The sequence below is a fragment of the Filicampus tigris genome, chromosome 7, assembly GCF_054856515.1.
Source record: "Filicampus tigris isolate MCC_2025a chromosome 7, RoL_Ftig_1.0, whole genome shotgun sequence".
In the NCBI taxonomy this organism is placed as follows: domain Eukaryota; kingdom Metazoa; phylum Chordata; class Actinopteri; order Syngnathiformes; family Syngnathidae; genus Filicampus; species Filicampus tigris.
In genome coordinates, this window is record NC_141223.1 from 12554169 (window position 1) to 12575361 (window position 21193).

A 21193-nucleotide genomic window follows, 5' to 3' on the forward strand; every position below is an offset into this window, starting at 1 on the left:
GTCGTGGAAAGGGCTTCCAAACGAGACCGAGAACCTTCGGGGACTTTCAGTACGCTCCCTCAATAGCCGCTCGCTTTACCATCCCCTGCACCATTAAGCTTTTATTATGGTGCCATCATTTGCATGGCGGCGGGAACGTGATACCAGGATGATTAAAAGATGAGCTAGCCCTGCTGTCCTCTCAGACGCACAACAGATGCGGCCCGCTCACCATTGCGGAGACACTTGAAATGTAATGCAGCTAGCGTGTGAATCTGTGGGCTTTTTATTTTGATGGTTTTTTTTGGGGGGGGGGGGGGCGGCTCAGAGTTGCCTCGAAGTGACCAACAGGTGGGCCACTTTTCTGTGCAAAACAGTGCTCATTATTGGGAAAATAAACATCGGTGAAAGTTTAGAGATGGCAGGTGTTACACTTTCATTTGCAGTTTCTGTTATATTTGAACTGGATGAAAAGACCGGGACTCAGTCAGCGGAGCTCTTTCCCTTATTTTCAAGCAAAAAAAAACTCTGCTGCAGTTCGTGTAATTTGGACACACACAAAACCTGCGCTGCTGTTTGTCCAAACAGTCATCATCAGTCAAAAGAAAGTCTTTTGCCACCTCTGCTTGTAACCAAATATATAATAAAATGGTTGCCCTCGGTGGTCCAAATAACAAACAATAATGGCACGATTGTTTGATTGATGTGACCTAGATACGTATTACTTCTGTTTTAAAATTAGACACCGGCCACTTTTTTTTCTTGTCCTATATAAATTGCATGAGGATAAAAGTAGATTATTTATAGCCATTGTGCTTTACATGTCGCTTTAATCAATATAAAGAGCAATTAGACTGTTTTTATTCCGTTTACAAGTCCACAGATTAGCGTGATGACAGTGAATGTCGGGCTGGTTGTTCATCACATTTTTTTGGGTTCTTTTTGACACCTGTCACAGCACCAGCAAATATGCTTTTTAAGATATTATCAAAGAAACGTTCTAATTTTTCGTTAGGCGCATTGCTAGAAGCCCAACAAACACTCACCTTCATTAGGTACACAATCTAAGGAGATAATAAAAAGCTTGAAGACCCTGTAAAGTGAAAGCAGAGATTTGTTTTTAAGTATATTAATCACAATCATCTAGGACCACTGATTCCGGGCGATATTTAAAGCGACTCTGAAAAGTTGGCTGATACATCACAAACAGGACTAAAATGCTCAGAATTCACAATTTTGGCTGCTACCTGCAGGCCCTTTGTGGCATTCTCAGCTCAGCTTGGCCGAGGTGAATTTGTTGTCATTATGATTCCAGCCGTAGTGTGCCCGCCTTTGCGTGAACAAAAACGTTGTCTTGCTGCGGCAAAATACGAGTTCTCAGCAAGAACAACTTTTCTGATGGATGTACTGAAGAACTTTCAACCATGACAGGACACATACAGTAGTTTTTGGTTGGCCATAGCGACGACGGCACCAGGAGTAAACAAATCTGTTCACTGACTCTCCTGTTGCTTGAATAAAAGGCACTGTCATGTTCTTTTGCCGCTAAAATGCATAGCATGCTATACACCTGATGTTAGCTAGCAGTCTAGCCATTATGTTTTGCTAAATTACTCAGAGATAACCCAAGCAACATTGTATCCGTACCTGCGGAACAGAATAGTCATTACATTATTAGGCACTCTTGCAATGTTGCCCGAACAACAGATTTGAACTTTCTGACATAATAAATTAATTAATTAATACACACCTAATCCAGTGAGAGCCGGATTGGAAGGGGGCCGGGGGGTACTCACAGTTAGCCGGCTGCCGATTGGCCACATAATGGTTGTCAGTCCATTTTTAAAGATGCAGAATTAACTTTTGCATTTAAAATGGCAATTTACTAGACAGACTTGCAATTGTCTCTGTACAGGTATTTTCGACATTGACTTGATTTATCCGGCCGGACAAAAAAACGGAAGGCAGTAGGGCAGTGGCGCAGCCAGAATGTGGCTAATGGCTGGGCCTGGAAAAATCAGGGTGGGCCTGAATATTTCTCACACTGTGCACAATCCTCCTGTCCTGACACATCGTATGTTCAAATAAAATTACAAACTGATTAATATGAAGTTCAGATCTTCCTTAGACAACCACAATTATGACATTCTTAATATCCAATAAAATAAAAAAACACAACAAAACGCAAATTAATTTTTTTCTAATGATAATCATTATTTATTTATTTGTTTTTCACGAATCTCACTGGGTGGGCAGTTTGTTAATCTGGGTGGGCCTGTGAGGACCACCCATGGCTCCGCCCCTGCGGTATGGTACTCCGGCGGCTGGTAGATGGCGATAAATGAACCGGGAAATTTTTGTAAAATGCCCAGCTCTGCCTATTACTAAGTTACAACCATTATGAGAAGGTATTTTGCGAGTTTTTCATTGTTATTTCACAGCAGATACATGCACATTGAAGCGTTAGATGACCCATGAAGTCAGATTGAAGTTTGCAATTTACCTGTGGAGTTCCATGATTGAAAGTAAATTGAGCATGAACACTTTGACAGTCTCCCATGTCTTCCCACGTTTGAATGAAAACAGAGTGGAAAAGAATAAACATGAGGTAAAAACAAACAAACAAATAAACAACAACAAAACACTTTTGACACCACCAGGGCAGCTAACAGTGGTTTAGTGCAGCTCACACTTCATTTTCAATTCATTTGGCAACCACATAACCCTAATGTCACTATTTTGCATTTAACTTCAGTAAAGGTTAACTTAGTTTCTTAGTCAATTTAGTTTCTTAGTCAATTTAATGTGTTACTATTTTGTTCATTTCCTGCAATTAGTGAGTACGCAAAAGAAAAAAAGGTGGACACGACACACCAGAAGTTGTCATAGCTAGCTAGTTAGCTAGCCAGCTCGATATATATATGTCTATATATATATATATATATATGTATATATATATATATATATATATATATATATATATATATATATATATATATATATATATATATATATATATATATATATATATATATATATATATATATATATATATATATATATATATATATATATATATATATAGACACCTTATTCATACCTTGAGGCAAATTAGACTGTCACAATTATTCTGCCCATAACTTGGACAAATATATATATTTATCAACATTTTATCATCTCCAGTACAACAGTTCCTGAACGAATTTTGCATATTATGTGTAAAATTTGTAATTTCAAATGTTGGCCAAATTATTAGTTTGATTTCTCCAGCATGACGATATTTTGGTTCATTTCATAAAACAATTGAGCTGTAATTGTGAACACTTTTCAATGACAGAACACAACAACTCAAGAAGATAAACACAAAATATTCCCTTTATTTTTTTTTCTCGTTCTACCTTCATAAGACTACACAGGATGTAGCTCTAATAAGCGATTTGCATGTTTTTCATTTACAGCACGCTGCTAGACTCATCTTTGTATTTACACGGTCCGAGAAAAAAGAAAGGAAGGAAGAAAGAAAAACACAGTGTTGGAAACTCAAACTAAATGAGTCTGGAACTTTAGCGGGCCGGGCGGGACAAAAAGAACAACAACAACAACAACAACAACAACAAAAAAACAGTTCTCAGTGCAGCCATCATTGAATGTACGAATCAAAATGATAAAATAAATCAGACATAAAAAAGACTCACAAGGCTTTTGATAGACAGATCAAGAGGCGTGCAGTCAAATCACGAAGTGACGTTTTCAATTGTCCTCGTCACAAAGGATCGATCAAGTGAACGTCAAACTGAGTGCAAACAGAACCAGGAACACCTGCTGGTCCCGTGCATTGCGTTCCGTTAAGGCAAAGCCCACTGCATGGACAAAAATGGACACCCTGACCTGCGCTTGAGACTTTCTGCCAAACCAAATTCATCCAATCAGGCCTTGATGGGCAATTGATTGCTTGGACTACTCCACCATGTCTGTGAGTTGATTCAGAGGTGGTGTGTCATTACTTTTGTCCACGTAGCATCTCTTTCATCCTGTTGGCAATGCAAAAGCAGCACATACGGGAATACTGTCACCGTTCAGGGGTAAAAACACACATGGCCCACCTTTCATCGTTTATTGGTGAAGTACAACAATGGACGTTAAAAGGGAAACAGACTCACATTTGTCTGAAAAATTAATTTTGGTTGTTGGCTTATTTATTACGATTGATCAACTGAAAAACCAGGAAGTGATCCTGCGTGTTGGTTGTTTGTAACCAGTGAAAATGACAGAGGAGCACTTTTGTTTGCATTTTTTTTACGTAAAACACACACAATTTTAAAAAAGTGCTGGCAAATCCCTTAAATTAGTTAGTTTTTTTTTTTTTTTTTTTTTTTAATTTCTTTTAGCACTTTTGACCATTCAGCAGTCCACAAGGAAAACACTGACAAGACTCCTCGCCTGGGAAACATGTCTCTCACAACAAGTTTCAAGTAAAAAAAAAGAAAAAGAAAATGAAAGAAAAATAAAAGGTGATTAAAAGAGAGTGAATCTTCTTGTCTGAGGAAAAAGGCAGAATGGGGCGAGCTGAGGCATAACAATCTGAGCCGACGAATGGCTCCCAATGGCCCGCCGGTACGACGAGGCAAAGTCAGAAAAATGTGGTTTTGATCCTCTACCAGCCGCAGTTGGAGGGCAAAGACTGATCAAGAACCTCTGAAAAAGGTCAAGGGCTCTCGAACAAAGCAATCGGCCTATCATTCATTCTTTTCGTTGTTAACTGGAAATCCAAAATCGAACAATGAAAATTGTTTGTTTTAGGCGAACACATAAAAAACACCTCACTTGTTTATGTTTCAATTTTGGCCTCGGATAAAAATAAATACAAGATGGAAAAACGGTGTGCAGGTCGTAATTTGATTTTTATATTTAATTGGCCAGCTGTACGTGACCCGGATGTTTGGTAACGAGCATCGGTAAAAATAGTTAGCTTGTTAACCATCACAGTCAATCCAGACTAGGATTCATCAAATGATCCATCATCTGAATTAAGTTTTTGAAACGTTATTGTAATCGGTTTCATGCGTTATATCTGACGCAGAAGCTTTTAACGATTTTTGTTTATCCAATCATAGTGTTTTCGACTAGCAGACTACATATCACTTTAACAACACCATTATTTTGATTCTTCTGTCAACCATCGCGCAACGATACGTGAAGAACTGTGTGTACATCTGGCGGCTAACAAGCTAACGTAGCCATGATCCATGAAATTGTATTAATTCACTGCAGACAGTCTAGTCTCTTAATTTTGTAGCATTTATCTTGGCTTCTCGGCTTCAAGCATGTGTACACTATGTACACTTTGTATGTCAAATTTTTTTTTTTGGTCCAGTTAGATTTCAGCCTCCATGTGCTGTCATGTCAATCTAATATGGCCAAGGTCTTCAGAATCAGTAGCCTAGTGCTGATGACCTAGTGATCTAATTGAATGAATACATAATAATTGGCATCTCTGGTGAGTATGATGTAATTCATTTCATGTTTTTGTCATAAATATTGATTCGGAACTATTGCAGTGTTTTTAATCAGGCTGTGTGATTAATCAATGGAATAATTGATGAAAAAATACTTGATAGTGACAGACCTAATTAAAATCCAAGCTAATTTTCAATTTAATAGTTTTAATCTGAGACTAAATAACGAAAATCTGTCATTTTTTGTGTTGGATAAAAAGAAAATATGACAAAATAATCAGTTGCTTTTTTTCAGTTTTTGATTTTCAATTACCGATTGAAAATGTAAAGAATGATCACACATATTCAGTGCAACCCATTGTTTTTGTCTTTTTTTTGTTTGTTTCCATTTTCTATTCAAAACCAAGCTGCACACACAAACAAACAAAATGGCGGCGTCTTTGGCAAGAGGTCCACTGTCGTCTGTGAGAGTCCATCAGGCCACGCAAGCGCGTTCATGTCACCTGCGGCCCATTTCGCTCTGTCTCATGAAGTGGACGTTGTTGACGCTGTCGGCCAGCTCGGGGTACTGCTCGGCCGACACCACGTAAAAGCCGTCGTAACCCTGCACCTTCCCTGAGCCCAGCAGCTGCTGCTTCTCGCCCTCGGTCCAGGTGCGCGATCCCTCCTCGCCGTCGCGCAGTCTTTGCCGCTCGCGGGCCCACGCCTGCGCCACGGCGCGCTGGCGCGCCGCCTCCAGCACGCGCGCCTTCTCCTCATCCACGCTGCTGCCGTAGCGCGTGTTGAGGCTGAGCGCCCCGTACTGCAGCTGGATGTCGGTGATGCGGCGGGTCCGGCCGTTGAGCACGGCGTTCACCTGGGTCACCGTCACGTTGACGCCGTTCTCCAGCATGCGCCGGCCCACCGCCATGCCGATGAGGGCAAGATCGCCCTCCACCGAGCCCAGCTTGACGAAGTGGTGCGTGTCCACGCCGGCCACGGTGTAGCGCAGCGCTTCCAGGTAGAAGGCGTCGTTCAGCACGGCCGCCATGCGACGCCCGTCCTCGTTGGCCAGGCTGATGATGTCCGTGCTGATGCGTCCGTCCCGGATGGCGAACTTGACGCCCTTGCCGAAGATGGAGCCCGCAGACGCGAACGTCGTCTTGGCCTCGGTCTGGGGGCAGCCGGCGCTCTTGGCGTCGTAGATCGGGCCGAAGCGCTCCAGCTTCACAAAGGCCTTCAGCTGCCTCTGGACTTCACACTGAACACCAAGCAGCGACTGGAAAGCAAAAACACGCATGAGCAAACGGCAAAAGGGGATTCTTGTCGTCTGACGTACAAAAATCTTTGCCAAAGCACCACCTTTCTTCTTGGTTTTTGTTTTTGTCAACTAATTGAGTGAGTTGCGATGGTAGCTTGGAGGTCTCGGGGTGGTCCGGGCCGGGGTTGGATGTGAAGACGAGTAGGCAAGCAGCACGCCTGATCTGCCCCGTCGCTCTGTATTTGCATCCTGTGCTATCAATGGGACCGGGTCATCCGTCCCATGAGCAGATGGGGCAGATGGAGGGGGCGGGGGGCATGATAATCCAACGCACCCCTCCCCCCCGCCTCATTTGCCACCACCGCCCCACGGCATACCTCCCAGAGCGTACCGTCATCCACAGAGCATGGGGGTACAAATCCAGCCCCAGGCGTGACCCAAAATACGAGCCTTGCACAGCACAGGACCTCATCTGTCCGGACCCTCAACAGCCATTTTTCATGCTTGGCCAGTGGAGCCAAAGTAAATGACAACAGATCCTAGTTTTCCCATCAAATGAAGGATACTGAATTGGTCACATAGCTGCAGTGTTTGCTGAAAATAATCATGACAGAGATTTATTAGTTTGTTTGTCCTAATCCATCCTGACCCCAGTGAGAGTGAGAGCTTCCATTTGACGAAATACAAAATGATACCCGTTAAGTGGCCACATTTCAAGCTGGCTAAAAATGACCACTGACATAGATATAAGCGACCCCCGCAAAGATCAAGTTATCACTGGAAAACCAACAATTTAGGGACGCCAAACATGATTAGCCATCCCCACCTTGACAATCAATTGTGTTGTGCGAGTCATCGTGGAGGAAACAAAAATCCATCCTGTTTTTCTTTCATGGCTGCAGGCGGGGGGGGGGAGCGTTTTTATTTATTCCGTCGAATCTACGACAATGACTTTTCCCAACATATCTCCCCTGGAAATATTTGAAATGCAAAAATGTCTTTGGATTCAATAAGCCATTTCCTCTGTTGTCGTTACCGCTTTGTAGATTGGCACCTTGGGTGAGGTTCAAACAATGAGCAAGAGCACAAACTGTGTTTGCAATCTTTGCTGGATGTGAACAAAAGTGGGATTCCCTTCTAGCACATTATGTTTTTTGAGATATTTCCATTTGTTGTTTAAAATTTCACCTAGAAAAGCTTGCGCAATGTGAATTTTACCATGCATTGTATTTTATAGTTATGACGTTTCAGGGAAAAAAATCCATCTGCTACAGACCCTAACATTTAATTTATAAATATTACAAAATTCATTAATTGCTATATTACATATTGTGTTACTGTTGTATAATTATTATGAAAAGCGAAAAAATGAGGTGGATTAAGTTGTCTTGCTTGTTTAATATGGATCGATGATATGCTTCGTTGCAGAAGGACCCTTGATCGTGCGTCATGGAGGTAAGTCTTCATTTCGTTTTAATATCCACTTTATAGATGTGGTTAGTTGGCTCATTGTTTTATTTGTTGCATCACTCATGGCTTTAAACCTTTCAGAAGGCATTTTGTGAAGGTGTTGTAGCTAAATGAAGATGGATTGGATTGGATTGGGCAGACGTTTGCTGGTGTGACGTTTTCAAAGGCTTTTTGCATGATGGGGGCTTCACAAGAGCGGGGCCTTCTAAATACTCGGCTACCGCTGAGGTTTTTGTGCTCTTAGTCAATGCTAGCATCAAATTAGCATTTGAATGTATTTTTTAGCTGGTATTATTCTGTATGTATAATGATTCCATGATCTTATTTTGCGCCCTCATCCGATCCAACGATTAATCAATTGAGTCCAAAAAGATCTTAGATTTCTAATATTTCCAAATCCTGGATTTTGAAACGTCTCTGCTGACTGCGGCTGGGCCGTCAGATCACTGTTCACTAATGGATGACACCGAGTTGAGGTGGCAGCCAGAGTGTCTGCCGACACCAATCTGACGGGCGGCGTTTGCTCGTCTCGCTGTAACCGAAGCCAGCGCGACAACAGTGGCCTCCTCAATAATTCAGGCGAACGGGGGAAGGTGGGGGCAACTTTCAATGCCTCGCTAAAGCGCGGGAATCGGAGCATGTCTGCTAATTCGCAGACCTTGGCTGAGGGTGTAAGACTTGAGATGAAATCAATGGCCGGTGGTGGAGGGAATGGGGAGTGAATTTCCCTAATGGCAGGACAATTACAAGGGCTGTTTAGCCTGACCCCCATCCCCAAGATGAGGACAAGAGGCCAGGACCCGGCTCACTGGGCCGTGTTTGTGGGGCCTGATAGCTGCCAGTTCCTCTGGGATTGTGGCTACAGAGCATGTCTTGGTTGCTAATGATGTCAAGACGAGAGCTGGGCCGAGGGCTCACCTTGGTGCTGTCCCATTCCTGCGTCTTGATCTGCGTGCGGACCAGCTCGTAGGACGGCTCCACGGTGTCCGTGTTTGGCTTGCGATAGCCCGGGATGACGTTGTAGAGCTGGAAGCCGAAGGTCACCAGCCAGCTGTTCACATCTGCAGTGAAGGAGACGGTGAATCGAATAAGACTCCAAAACAAAATTGTACTTTTAATTGCGATGTTCGGTACCACGTTTCAGACCGATACCAGCATGAGTATTCCCTCTAGCGTACTCACCGATACCGATAACCAAGTAGCGAGCGCCTGGCGGTGCTGCAGCCTGCTCAGTGCGTCTGGGCTGTTCCCCGCCCGATACTCCCACCACCCCACTTTTACATGTGCTAGTATTGGAGGTGCCGTATGTTGTGTATTCATGTGTGCCGGTTTGCTGGGTGTTTTTTAAATCTAAATCCATGCTGTGCTCCCATGCAGGATCTTGGTCCCTGACTGTTTCTTCCCCCTCCCCCTTCCCCCGTTTTCTTTTCTTTTCATCTGAGAAAACGGGGCGCTGTAAAAGGCGACCCGGCAGGCACCCGTTCTGTAGCGCCCCTGTTGGTCTTTGTTTGTTCGATTTCTCTTGAACGGGTTGCGTCTGTTCCATCTCGTTGCACCGTGGGGGAACAATGACAATAAAGCTATCCTAATTCAGATTCTTGTCCAGGACAAGTGGAACAGCCTGCTACCACACAACAATCCATTTTGCCCAATAATCACTTACAAAAGTCCAAAAACTGACCTATAATATAAACATGGCTAAAATTGAAAACCTGGGTAGCAACATGTTGTGCATAGTAAATCGTGGTTTTAACCAATGACAGAGCAGTGCAGTCAATTCATTCATCCGGACGTTCCTTTTGTACGGCTTTGAGTCAGGGTGTAATCCATCCACAAATTGACACCCGACCCCAAAAGGTTTGGACCTCTTAGCTATTATTCTGTTGTATGAATGGTAACAGGTGGCGACGGAGGTTTACTGAATCTTCTGCCATCTAGTGAAATAGCATTTAATTATACTGTCTCACTAGTTGTTGCTGCAATAGACAGCTAATCACAGATACATTATTTGTGGTAAATAAATAATCACTTTCAGACAAAATTAAGTGAAATTTGTCCTTTTCCCCGGGCGCGCCTCTCATGTCATACTGGTGGGGACGCACTGATCTGAAGTGTGCTGTGATTCGCAATCCTTGGGGCACTTTGATAATGCATGTCACAGACACACTGGGAACCGTTTTGAATTGTGAATAAAATGCAAAACGCGTTTCTTTTAAACTACTCCATACTTTTGGTCCCGGTCTGGCAGTGCACTTGTTTGTGGAAACAAACAAGCTGCAATGAATCCTCCAGACGTCTGCACTGACTCACGTCCTGTCTCGCAGGTGCCACTCGGCAGTGCGCATCGCGGCGGGGGAGCCTTCGCCGACGGCAAACGACACCTGAGCTAGATAATTATATACTATAATATGGTGTCATTTGTGAGCAGCTGAGACTTGGGGAATATTCTGTATTCTAATGAGATGCGGGAGGCATCTGGAGTTGGCAGGATAATGTGACGTTTCAAATTGGAGCCGGCCCACCCGCTGCTTGGTTCGAGGTGCGGCTGGCCTACTCCCACCATGTGCCGTCATTTATGGAGAACATCACAGGAGTTCTCGAGACGGACGGTTAGGCATAAACTGGCACTGCCGTGTTGCATTACCTGGTGGCGGGAGGTCACCAACAGAGGTGGGTATTCCCAGGGACGGACGGAGCATGAGAAGTCTTCTAAAAAGGACAGACTAAGCTAGGATAGAAGTGGGTTTTTGTCTGTCCCACTATTCATCAAGAACCGGGTCAAGTACCAGCTGGCGTGTTGTGTTGCGTTCTTTCAAAAAGAAAGACCACTGTTCTCTTCCGCAATACCACAGAGCAGCCGCGATACAACAGAGCAGCCATGGCTAAGCCTGCACAACACTGTTGAGTGCTCTTTTTCATGTGCGTTCCCTCCTTGCAGTATTATTCTCACAGGCATAGTCTGCCCTCTAGTGGATGCCCATTTTACTGACAAGGAAGAAGGGGGATAGCAATTTTGTTTTGTTGACTGTTAACATTGAGTACAAACCGTATCCCTTTGCATGCAAAGTATGTCCTTGTCTGGGACATATCTAGACTCTAAAAATCTATCCAAACCTGACAGGTCATGTAAAAATCTATCCAAAGCTGATAGGTCACGCCATCTCCATTGTACACTGAAAACTATGACCCGGAAGGGGAAGACGTTCGTTCTCCTCCTAAAATAACATTGCGTTATTTTGCAATACATAATTATTTTTATCGCGAAATACAATATATAGGTACATTGGTATATGGGTATAGGTACCAATTGTCATGTCATGTCATGTCATCTTCCAAACCGCTTATCCTATATAGGGTCGCGGGGAGTTGCTGGAGCCTATCCCAGCCGTCAATGGGCGAAGGCAGACTACACCCCGAACTGGTCGCCAGCCAGTCGCAGGGCACACATAGACACTGTCACTGAGCGGGAATCGATCCCACGCTGCCCGCACACAACTCAGGCGTGTGTACCACTACACTATCAGCGGACATGGTACCAATTGTTACTTTGTCAAATTAGGCAGTGACTTGTTTCAACCTCCGTGGATGACGTAAACAGAGACAGAAAAGCTCTATATAGCAACGACATGGGACAATTAGCAATGATGACATGAGATATTCTACATCTGTGGATGTATTGAAGTGTTTGATAATGTCAGATCCAAAAATTGTGGTGAATGTGTTGTGTCTTGTGGCATCTTAAAGCTTACTTTATGGCCTTATATTCATCTATTCTGAAAAGACACACACATGTAACGTGATTTTTCAGTTGTTAGCATTAGCTATTGTAGCATGTTTTCTTATGTTGTTTTGTGTTGCTCCTGTAAAACATATCGTCACTTCAATCCAGATTATCCTGTCAGAATGTAGTTTTTTTTAGTCTTTTTTTTAATGTTATTGTAGTTGATTATTTTTTTTTACTGAAGTGCATTTCAGAGTCTGTACTTTAGTCTGTACTACTTATTTAAGTTTGAAGTCAACCTAAAACATTTCTTCACAATAATATGTTCTATGTGCCTCCACGTGTCTAAACACGACTCACCTGCTTTCTGAAGATGAAAAATGATTGGTCGTTACCTGAGCCCTGTGCAACTGTGATGTAATTTTCAGTCAACAGCAAGTGGCAAAATGGCCGCTCCGAGATGGCTAAAAAGGAGTGGGTTTTGCTGCTTAACTCATATTCCACAAACGCAATATTAATCAGAATGCCATGTTTCAACTTGCGGACCTGCTGGGAACATATTCTTGAAAAAACTGTGTTTGCTCAGGGTTCAGGTAATGGCCAATCATGGCTCAGTTTGAGAATACAGGTCAGCCGTGAATGGCCGTTGCCCTGAGCCGTTGTGATGTCATTTTTAGTCGACAGAAGTCACAAAATCGCCCAGAGATGGCTAAAAACGGGCGGATTAACTCTTATTCCACAAAAGCGATTCAGAGTATTATTTACTTTATTTGAAAAGTATCCGTACTTCTACTTAAAGAAGTTTGGAATAAAAAAACATGTTTTTGTCAAATTTGTTAAAACTGTCAGTAAAACCTGACAGTAGTAAATTAGTGAAGGTTTTGCAAACTCCTATTTTAAGCAGAAGAGTCCTTTTACCACCTGCATTTGACAGCACCAGACAAATGGCTTTTTTCTTCTCCTTTTTTTTTTTTAATAAGAATTTGTTTGAGTGGACCTTGGTAATTTAATTAAATGGATGGATATGCCAGTGGCATCAATCACAGTTTAGGCGCTCCCTCCGCAGCTGTAAATCAACACATCTGCTCAGCATCCAATCACAATTCAGTCATAAATGGTAAAAAAGTGGAGCGGGAAAAAAAAAGAATGTTTATTTCCCTTGCTATTTTCAATAGGAGACCACAGATTCCTTGTTATTTATGATTGCAACAAGACACAATGCACACACAAACCATTTGTGAGTGAGACGCGGCTGAGACAATTGCGACGGTGATGTTGTTTGGCTTCAAGCAGTTAAATGCTGTGATGAGTGAACCTGGTGACTGTTTCAAGAAATCCATTCTGCTGCCACTTCTCTGTGCATTTTTTCTGAGCGTTTGCCTCCTCCCTAGCACAAAGCGAGAAGCTATAAAGTGATCGCAGAATTGTTCCCTTTGAGTACATAAACTGCCTGCCTGTACGTTAATCCACACACAGTCAAGGTCTGTTCTCAAATTCAAGTTTGTGTGTTTTTTTTTAACTTATCCAAAACGGTCATAGTTTGTACAACGATACCAAAATAAATACATTTAAAATGAACCCCAAAAGCTTATGTATGATATTAATTGACAAAGACTACAACTTTTCACAAGAATTGTATTTAGTTGTTAGTTTTAAAAACATATGTTTCAGTTAGCTTTTGTCTTTATTTCATTTTGTTAACAAAAACCTTTTTCAATTTTACGATGTAATTACTTCCCTTGTTTTATTAATTATAATAACATTGTCTCCAATACCGTGAAATACATTTTAAAATGGCTTTTAATTGCAAGCAGCCTATGGCACATCTGTGTAATCATCATGCTGTCTAATCATCCTCTTTATATGCTATACCTGTGGGGTGGATGGATTATCTCTGCAAAAGTGTTCACTAACATGCATTTCGATGAACGAGTGAACAATATTTCAGAGAAGTAGGTATTTTGTGTACATAGAAAGAGTCTTTGATCTTTTGAGTTCAGCTCATGAAAAATGGAAGCAAAATCACAAGTTATTGCATTCATGTTTTTTAAACTATTAACCATGCTTTTCCGCTATTTTTGTGGCAAAGCTAGGGGGGGGATACTGTATTTTTATGCAAGCCAGTAAAAAGTCAATTTAACATATTTTCCCACTAACGAGGGAGCAATCTCCCAGAGTCATTTTACTATTAATAATGGTTTATGTTTTCCTCATTCATGGCCTCTACACTTAAATAAAGGTTAAATCAATCTAACCATGGGAAGGATTATTTCTGTTTTCATTATTTCCTACAGGGGTAAAAAGTGGTGCCCCAAAGAAAAAAACAGACCAAATAATCTTTGGCATATCTCAGTGACACAACAAATTGAGACAGAGACGGAGCTTCATGCAGCCGCACACTGCTAGCGGGGAGATTTAAAAGCCCAGAGTAGAATATAACAGCTCCAAAGTGACATTTGCAGGTACAATTTGGTGCTGTTTAATGTGCTAATTAGCATCATAGCCAACCAATTGTCATCAGCACGGCACATTTCCTCGGTCAAACAAGCCGCAACGCGGGGAAAGAAGTGTAAATAAGAGGCAGATAAAAAAAGGGAATATACTGTGGAGCCTTTTTGTCTCTCAGTGACCTTAATGCTTGATCTCTAACTTGTGATTCACTCTGTTGAGTCCTCTGGTGACATCAAGACAGCGGCTGATAACAACATTTCACCCAAATACAGCTGCACGCACTCAGCAGTCGGTGTGATTTCCAGAGCAGATATTTGTATGTGAATCCAAATTGTGCGATGTTCTGAGGCTCCCTGTCACCCTGAAGTCAGTGTCACTGACTGCTGGCGAGCAGCAACACTCTCACAAACAGGGGGGGAGCGAGATATGTGGCTCTCTCTTCCCCCTTGACGTGTAATTTTAGCGCCATAAAAAACGTATATGCATTATTGATCGTTCTGGTGGGACTCACCCAACATCTGCCGGCATTGCTATTTATATTCAGCTACATACACCCACCCCGTGGACACCAGGAGAGAGTGTAGGTTGAGGTTGCCTGCGCCTCATATTGATATTTATATTCTCATATAAATGTTTCACATAAAAAATGTTCTTGAAATGAGGCCTTGGCAAATTTGTTTGCAGTAATCCCCTCAGGACAGATGAAATATGTGAAGTAGTGACCATTTACTGTACTTTTTCATTTATATATGTTAAAGCTTTATGTCTAATACTAACATCAGTATCCATGACTGTGACCGAATGCGTGACTTTAAACTGGCTTCCCTTAGCGTTTCTGACAACCAACTTTGACAAACTGCTGCATTATTTTATTTTCTTGAACTTGTAAAAAATAAAGCTCTGGTGAAAAATAATAAAAAAATATAAAAATTAACATACTGGTAAAAAAAATAACCCTATGAGTAATTCATAGCAAAGTTCACAAACAGTAAGAGGTTCATGAAAATAAAGCACAAAGAATTAATATGATTTGTTCAAAAATAATATAATGCTTTGAATCAAGACTCATTAGGAACCGGAATTGAATGCCAGAATTAGTAATAAGAACTGGACTCGTCCAAATTCAAATGACGCCCAACCCTACAAGCAACTATGTTGAACTGAGGCAAGGAGCTCACTTGTTCAGACCATATCCTTGTCTAATAGAAAAAAAGTAATTTAAGTAACATGTCACGCTATGTTGTGACATTCATGCACAAATTCCAAATATTGTGCAGGGCTCAGTCGCTATGCCCCACAAATAGCTGGGTTTCACTGCCATTTTTTGTGACAACTCTAGCGATGCATATATTTTTCTAATGCAAAATACTATAATATGTGCCTTTGCTCAGTAAATGCCAGGAAACACTCCTCTATAACAACATGCGACTTACCCGTCATGTAGCACTTGATCTCCTCATTGTTACTGAGAGGGTTGTTGTTTTTGAACATGTACAGGTTAAACGGGACAATGTGGCCGCTGTTGAGACGTTTCCAGACGTCGTGGTCAGGGGTTGTCCAGCGCCCGGCGAGGACATCGTAGTCCCTGCGGCCCATGTGCACCAGCCTGCTGAGGGGCTCATACAGGCCGCCCTGATAGCCGATGATCACCCGGAAGCCGGGGTTGGTATCCAGGTAGACCTCGCCAAACGCCGTGTGCAGCACCTGCTTGATCATGTGGCCCGAGCCGCTGAACACGGCTAGAGGCGTGCCGATGTTGTCGCAGGCCACATAGAACTCGTCACCACTGCTCAGCTCCATGGCAAACAGGTGGCCCTGCAGATCGTAGTACAGCGATGTGATCTCGGAGCTGGTGTGGTTGTACATGTGGGTGACCCGGGTTGGGCTGGACAGGTCTGCATAGAAAAACTGCAGGTGGTGGCCAACGCTGCTCCAGCTGGACACTCTTCGGCCCAGGCCATCGTAGCGGTAGCGGATATTCCAGCCACTGGCTTTATTGTACACCTTCACCAGAAGACCGGCCGAGTTGTAGTCAAAGTAGTCATTGCCTCGCTGCCGCAGGAAGCCATCCTCATCCATCCTGTACTGGACATCCCCCAAGCGGGTTATGCGGTCCCGGATATCGTAGCGTAACGGCGTTAGGCGAGCGCTGTTGCCCGGGCTGAGGAGGTGCAGGTTGCCGTTGAGGTCGTAGCTGTAGCGCCACAGAGGTTTGTCGTTGATGGACACCACCTGGAGCTGGCCGTCCGAGTCGTACTCGTACGTGTAGCGCGTGGTGTTGGCGTAGGGGCCCACCTTCAGCTCCTTGGCGACCACGCGGCCCATGTTGTCATACTGCACCATCATCCAGTACATGAGGGAGCGGAAGATTTCATACTGCACCTCCTTCACGCGACCATAGGCGTCAAAGTGTTTTGTGTGCGTCATGACAGCCGTGGTGATGATCTGGTTGATGTCGTAGTAGATAACGCCAAATTTCCCAAACTGCTCCGCCTTGCCGGACACATCATCGTAGCGGTACAGGTCGATGGGCAGCGGCGTTTCATTGATGACCGCCTGCATGCTGGTGACACGGAAGCTGTTGTCGTAGACGTAATCGAATCTGGCATTGACCATGCCTTCCTCGCTGAATCGGAAAATCTGCCGGTCAATCAGCGGACCGATCTGGCGGTAGCGGATGGTGCAGGTGAAACCCTCGCTTTGCAGGTTGACCGTCTTGAGCATGCCGGCCACCTCGTCGTAGGAGAAGCCGATGCGCGTGGTGTCGTAGAGAATCTCAAGCAGCTTGGACAGCTTGCCATACTTGTAGATGATCCGTCGACCCGTGCCCAGGTAGGTGGTCTGCAGCAGCTGGCCCTCCTCGCTGTAGTCCTGCAGCACCGAGGCGTTGCCCTCGGGAGGCCGGTACGTGTTTCGGTAGTAGCCCACAGAGAGTGACGTCTCCAGGGTCTGACGGGCCACGTTGGGCATGGTCACGGACGAGAGTCGGTCGTTCTTGTCAAATTCAAAGATGTACTGTCTCTGGCTGTAGAGCAGCAGCACCATGGACTGCAAGACAACATGTTTCGGTTCAGATAAATGATCAGAGCATAAGGATATACAGTTCCAGGTTAGGACTTTCCTCAAAAGGTATAGTGGAACCTCAGTTCAAGAACTTAATTAATTTGCTCATCAATCATCAAATCATTTTTCCCATTTAAAACAAATGGAAAGACTGTTATCCCATTCTAGCCCCAGAATCAATTTATTCTTACCTTGTTTTAATGTGCTTGGTCATCCGCCTATTTTGTTATCTTAGAAATATCTGAGTTTTTGCTACCAAATCACAGCTCAACTTCATAGCCTGTTTGCATGTTAGTCTCACTGACACTATTATCACCAAACTCTTTCTCATTCATCCACACTAATTCTTCTGTATTCTATAATTTTAGGTCTTTGCTTCCTTAAAACAGTCACTCCTTCAGCCACCTCAATGCCCTTTCTGCCTCTTTGTTCTGAAGAACAATACAGATCGTTGATGCTGCCAAATCAAACTGTGAAGCAAGATCAGAAACACCAACACCATTCTCATTCTCTCATTCTCTCATTCTCTCATTCTCTCTTTCAACAGCAATTTAATTAAGATTTCTAGTGGCACCATCACTTGCAGGTTTTTGCTACTTTGGAGTCAAAGTGAGGGCTAATTCACAGCAAAAATCAAAGATACCGGAATTCTGGCATTTTAATACTTTCAAAGGCAGCTGGAAAATTGACTCGTATCAAGGTGACTGACTCCCATTAACGCGTCGCTTTGTCTAGGTAGCAAATAACCGCGCGTTCACTCACCCTCACACACACACACAATTGAGAATAAAATATGACATTACCCTTTGCCACTCATCCCAGCTATTCGGGGTTGAACTTTTTCTGGCAGACTACAGTAACAAAAGCGTAACGTCAACATGCACCAACAGGTTTTTATAAGTTCTGCTGATATTTGTGCTGGAACTTGATAACGCAGCACATTAACTGCTGGAATGAATTAAAGTATGAAACTATAATAAATAACATATGATGTCTCCTGTATCTATGGCACCAACAATTCTTACCTTCTCCAGATATGTGTAGCTCCACGATTTACCATCCGCAAATATCTTGGAGCTGATTCTGCCTTTGTGGTCGTATTCCATGCGTACCGACATGGTGCCCCTCTGGATGCCCGCCACGTGGCCCTTGGCCGAATAGGTCACGTTGACCCCATTTAGGCGGCTGCTCGGAGCCCAGAGAGTGGGCCGCCCGGCGTGATCGTAGTGGATCCGCAGCGTGAACTTCCTGTGGTCGTCATAAACCTTTTCTGTCCTGGTAATTCGATCAAAGTCTAGAGACAACAAGTTCCTGTTGTGAACCTGTGGAGGAAGAAAGAGAGGTGGTCGGATGAGATGGGCTGGGTCCACCTCAACCAGGAAAGTCTACAGAACAAGTGATTTTCAAATAGACTGCAGAATCCACTGCAGTGATTTTATATTTTAATTAACTAACTTCTTTGTTTGTGGGTTAAAAAAAACAAAAAAACAAAAAAAGCATGATTGTGGGAGCAATCCAAATCATGCAGAGACCATTAAGACCGCAATGATCATTAAATCCATTCTGACTGCATGCAGGCAAACAAGTGCCAGGTGCTGATTACTCTCATTTTGGATCTTTGGTAAACTGGCACAAAGATGGACAAGGTGTTTTGGGGCTTTAGTCGGATTTAGAAAGACAGAATGTAATCCATAAGGTCATGGTGGGCTTGGCATGGAGTCAAAGGGCTTTGTCCGAGGGAAGATGACGGACAAAAAGACCAAGTGAGATTCAGATAGTCAGCTATATGCTTCTGAGGGTGTTTTCACACTATTGTCTGTGATCTTGAAAAATGTTCAATATTTGGAGCCTGGCAACAATGTTCCCTGTTACAACATGCTATTCTAAAGACAACAAGATGAGACCAGACGGCTTGTTGAAAAGAAAAACATGTGCAGGGCACCCACTAATAATACCATTTTAATGAGTTTTTATTGGATTCCGTGGCAGTAAAAGCTGAAATATGACTAAATGTGAAACTGGTCCATGGCAAAAACAAGTTGGGGAGTGCTGTACTGTGTTGAAAAAAAAAAGGATCAATGACACCAGCGTTGAATCGACTTTGACTCGACTTTCATTACATTAAAGTCAATAAAAAAAAAATCTCTAGTCCTTCAACCCCTAGTGCAGGAATGGGCAACTTAAATGCTGGAGGAGGGCACGATTTGACATCAGTGCAACTTGGGTGCCACACAGTTCCTAACCAGATGTATGGCAAAGAACCCATTTTAAATATGGACAAAACGTATAAAAGAACCACTGTCCTAACACAACAACAAAGCCTTTCAAGCAAACAAAATACACACATACTATGATTTATTTTCCAGCGCAAAGGGCCTGACCCACTGAATTGCACAAAGGCGCGGAAAACAAACTCAAGTTCCAATAAAACCAAACTTAAAACCATTGCAACCAGATGGTGCTTGTGTGGAGAACCTTAAATGTGGAAGCCTGAGCATGAAAGATGTCAGAGAGTCAGTCAAATCAAATTTCCACATCGGCCATACCTTCCAGAAGAAAATGGGGGACTTGTTTTGCCTTTAATTAAACACTGCTTTAATTAAAATGCAATGCACAGTTTTGCTTCCGGTGTGCACGTAAAAAACATATCAATGAGGATTTCCGCCGCTTTCAAGGATCACACCAAAGAGCAGGGCGCAACGGATAGAGCGGTTTGAGGAGTGGGTTAATGTGCGTGTGTGTGTGTGTGTGTGTGAGTGTGTGTGTGCGGGGGGGAAGACTTGACTTTTTAATCTCCTGCCGCGAAAAACATGCTAATGTCTCTCATCGGTAAAGGGACAATTACACCAGAGGCAATTACTATCACAGATACCTAATTGAGAGGGTTACATTTTACGCTGAGAAAGCAACAGATTTGCAAAGTTAGCCACTTTTTTCGCCTTAAAATTAGATTCTCTTAAAACACAATTTCGTTTATACTCTGCACACCAAAGTGATGAAATGTTGTGATATAAGCACAAGCAAACACTGAGCCTATTTGCAGTTTCAAAACTCATTTTTCAGTATTTTTCTATAGCACCACAGCAACAACAACACAATACAGTTACAAGCATTTTCCCCTCGAACCAAGGCCAGTCGATGTCGTGCGACAACGTCAAGCAAACAAAAGTAAAAGACATATTGATTTTGTCCTTACAGAACTCGCCAGTAATTCCAAGGTGCTTTGAAAAAAAAAAGAGCTAATTTTTGTTCATGTTAATGGTCTCTGTCCAAAAACATTGGCACTAATCGGAAATGAACCCGTGAAAAAGCAGCACAAAAATGTTTTGGTGTCAGGATGCGGTCTGTCAAAGGTTCAACGGGCTGAAAGGAAAACTCTTACAAGCGCAGATTCAACAGTCCTGAGGGACGGGGGAAACTCACTCCGAGGAGCTCTTTCAAACCGGACGGAGTCAGGAGGAAATAGGCCATGAAACAAGGAGGGAAGCTGCAAAAGACAGTTTACAACACTACATTTTGAAAACTGTCCTCCAGGATCTTGTGCTGTTGTCTTCTATAACATCATTTAGTAAACGGAGGTATTCGAGTGGAGCCAAAAAACAATTCATTTTAATAGAATACGATAGATATTAGAAGATACGATTCTAAGATCATTTGCTTTTTTTGTCCTCGCTGGTAGTGATCTGCTTACGCAATCTTCAATATTTGATCGGCAATTGGGCTATGGAGCTAAATGCTAATGAGATGGGAATGCAAATGCTGTAAAAAATGTGGCCTGTACAAAGATGGACGGATGGATGGAAAGACAGATGA

At 43.0% G+C, this 21193-nt stretch overlaps 1 protein-coding gene across 11 annotated transcripts in view; it reads right to left on the reverse strand.

Moving 5' to 3' along the window:
• Positions 1-3336: 3336 nt before the first annotated feature.
• Positions 3337-21193, reverse strand: part of tenm4 (teneurin transmembrane protein 4) — a 212835-nt gene continuing 194978 nt past the window's right edge. For all 11 annotated transcript variants that reach the window (XM_086035405.1, XM_086035407.1, XM_086035403.1 and 8 more), the window contains 4 exons: positions 18406-18702; positions 15751-17365; positions 9064-9206; positions 3337-6693 (listed from right to left, as the gene is read on the reverse strand). In XM_086035405.1, coding sequence (XP_085891531.1) covers positions 5935-6693; positions 9064-9206; positions 15751-17365; positions 18406-18702 — 2814 coding nt within the window. In that variant the 3' untranslated portion in view covers positions 3337-5934. The remainder of the gene's footprint in view (positions 6694-9063; positions 9207-15750; positions 17366-18405; positions 18703-21193) is intronic.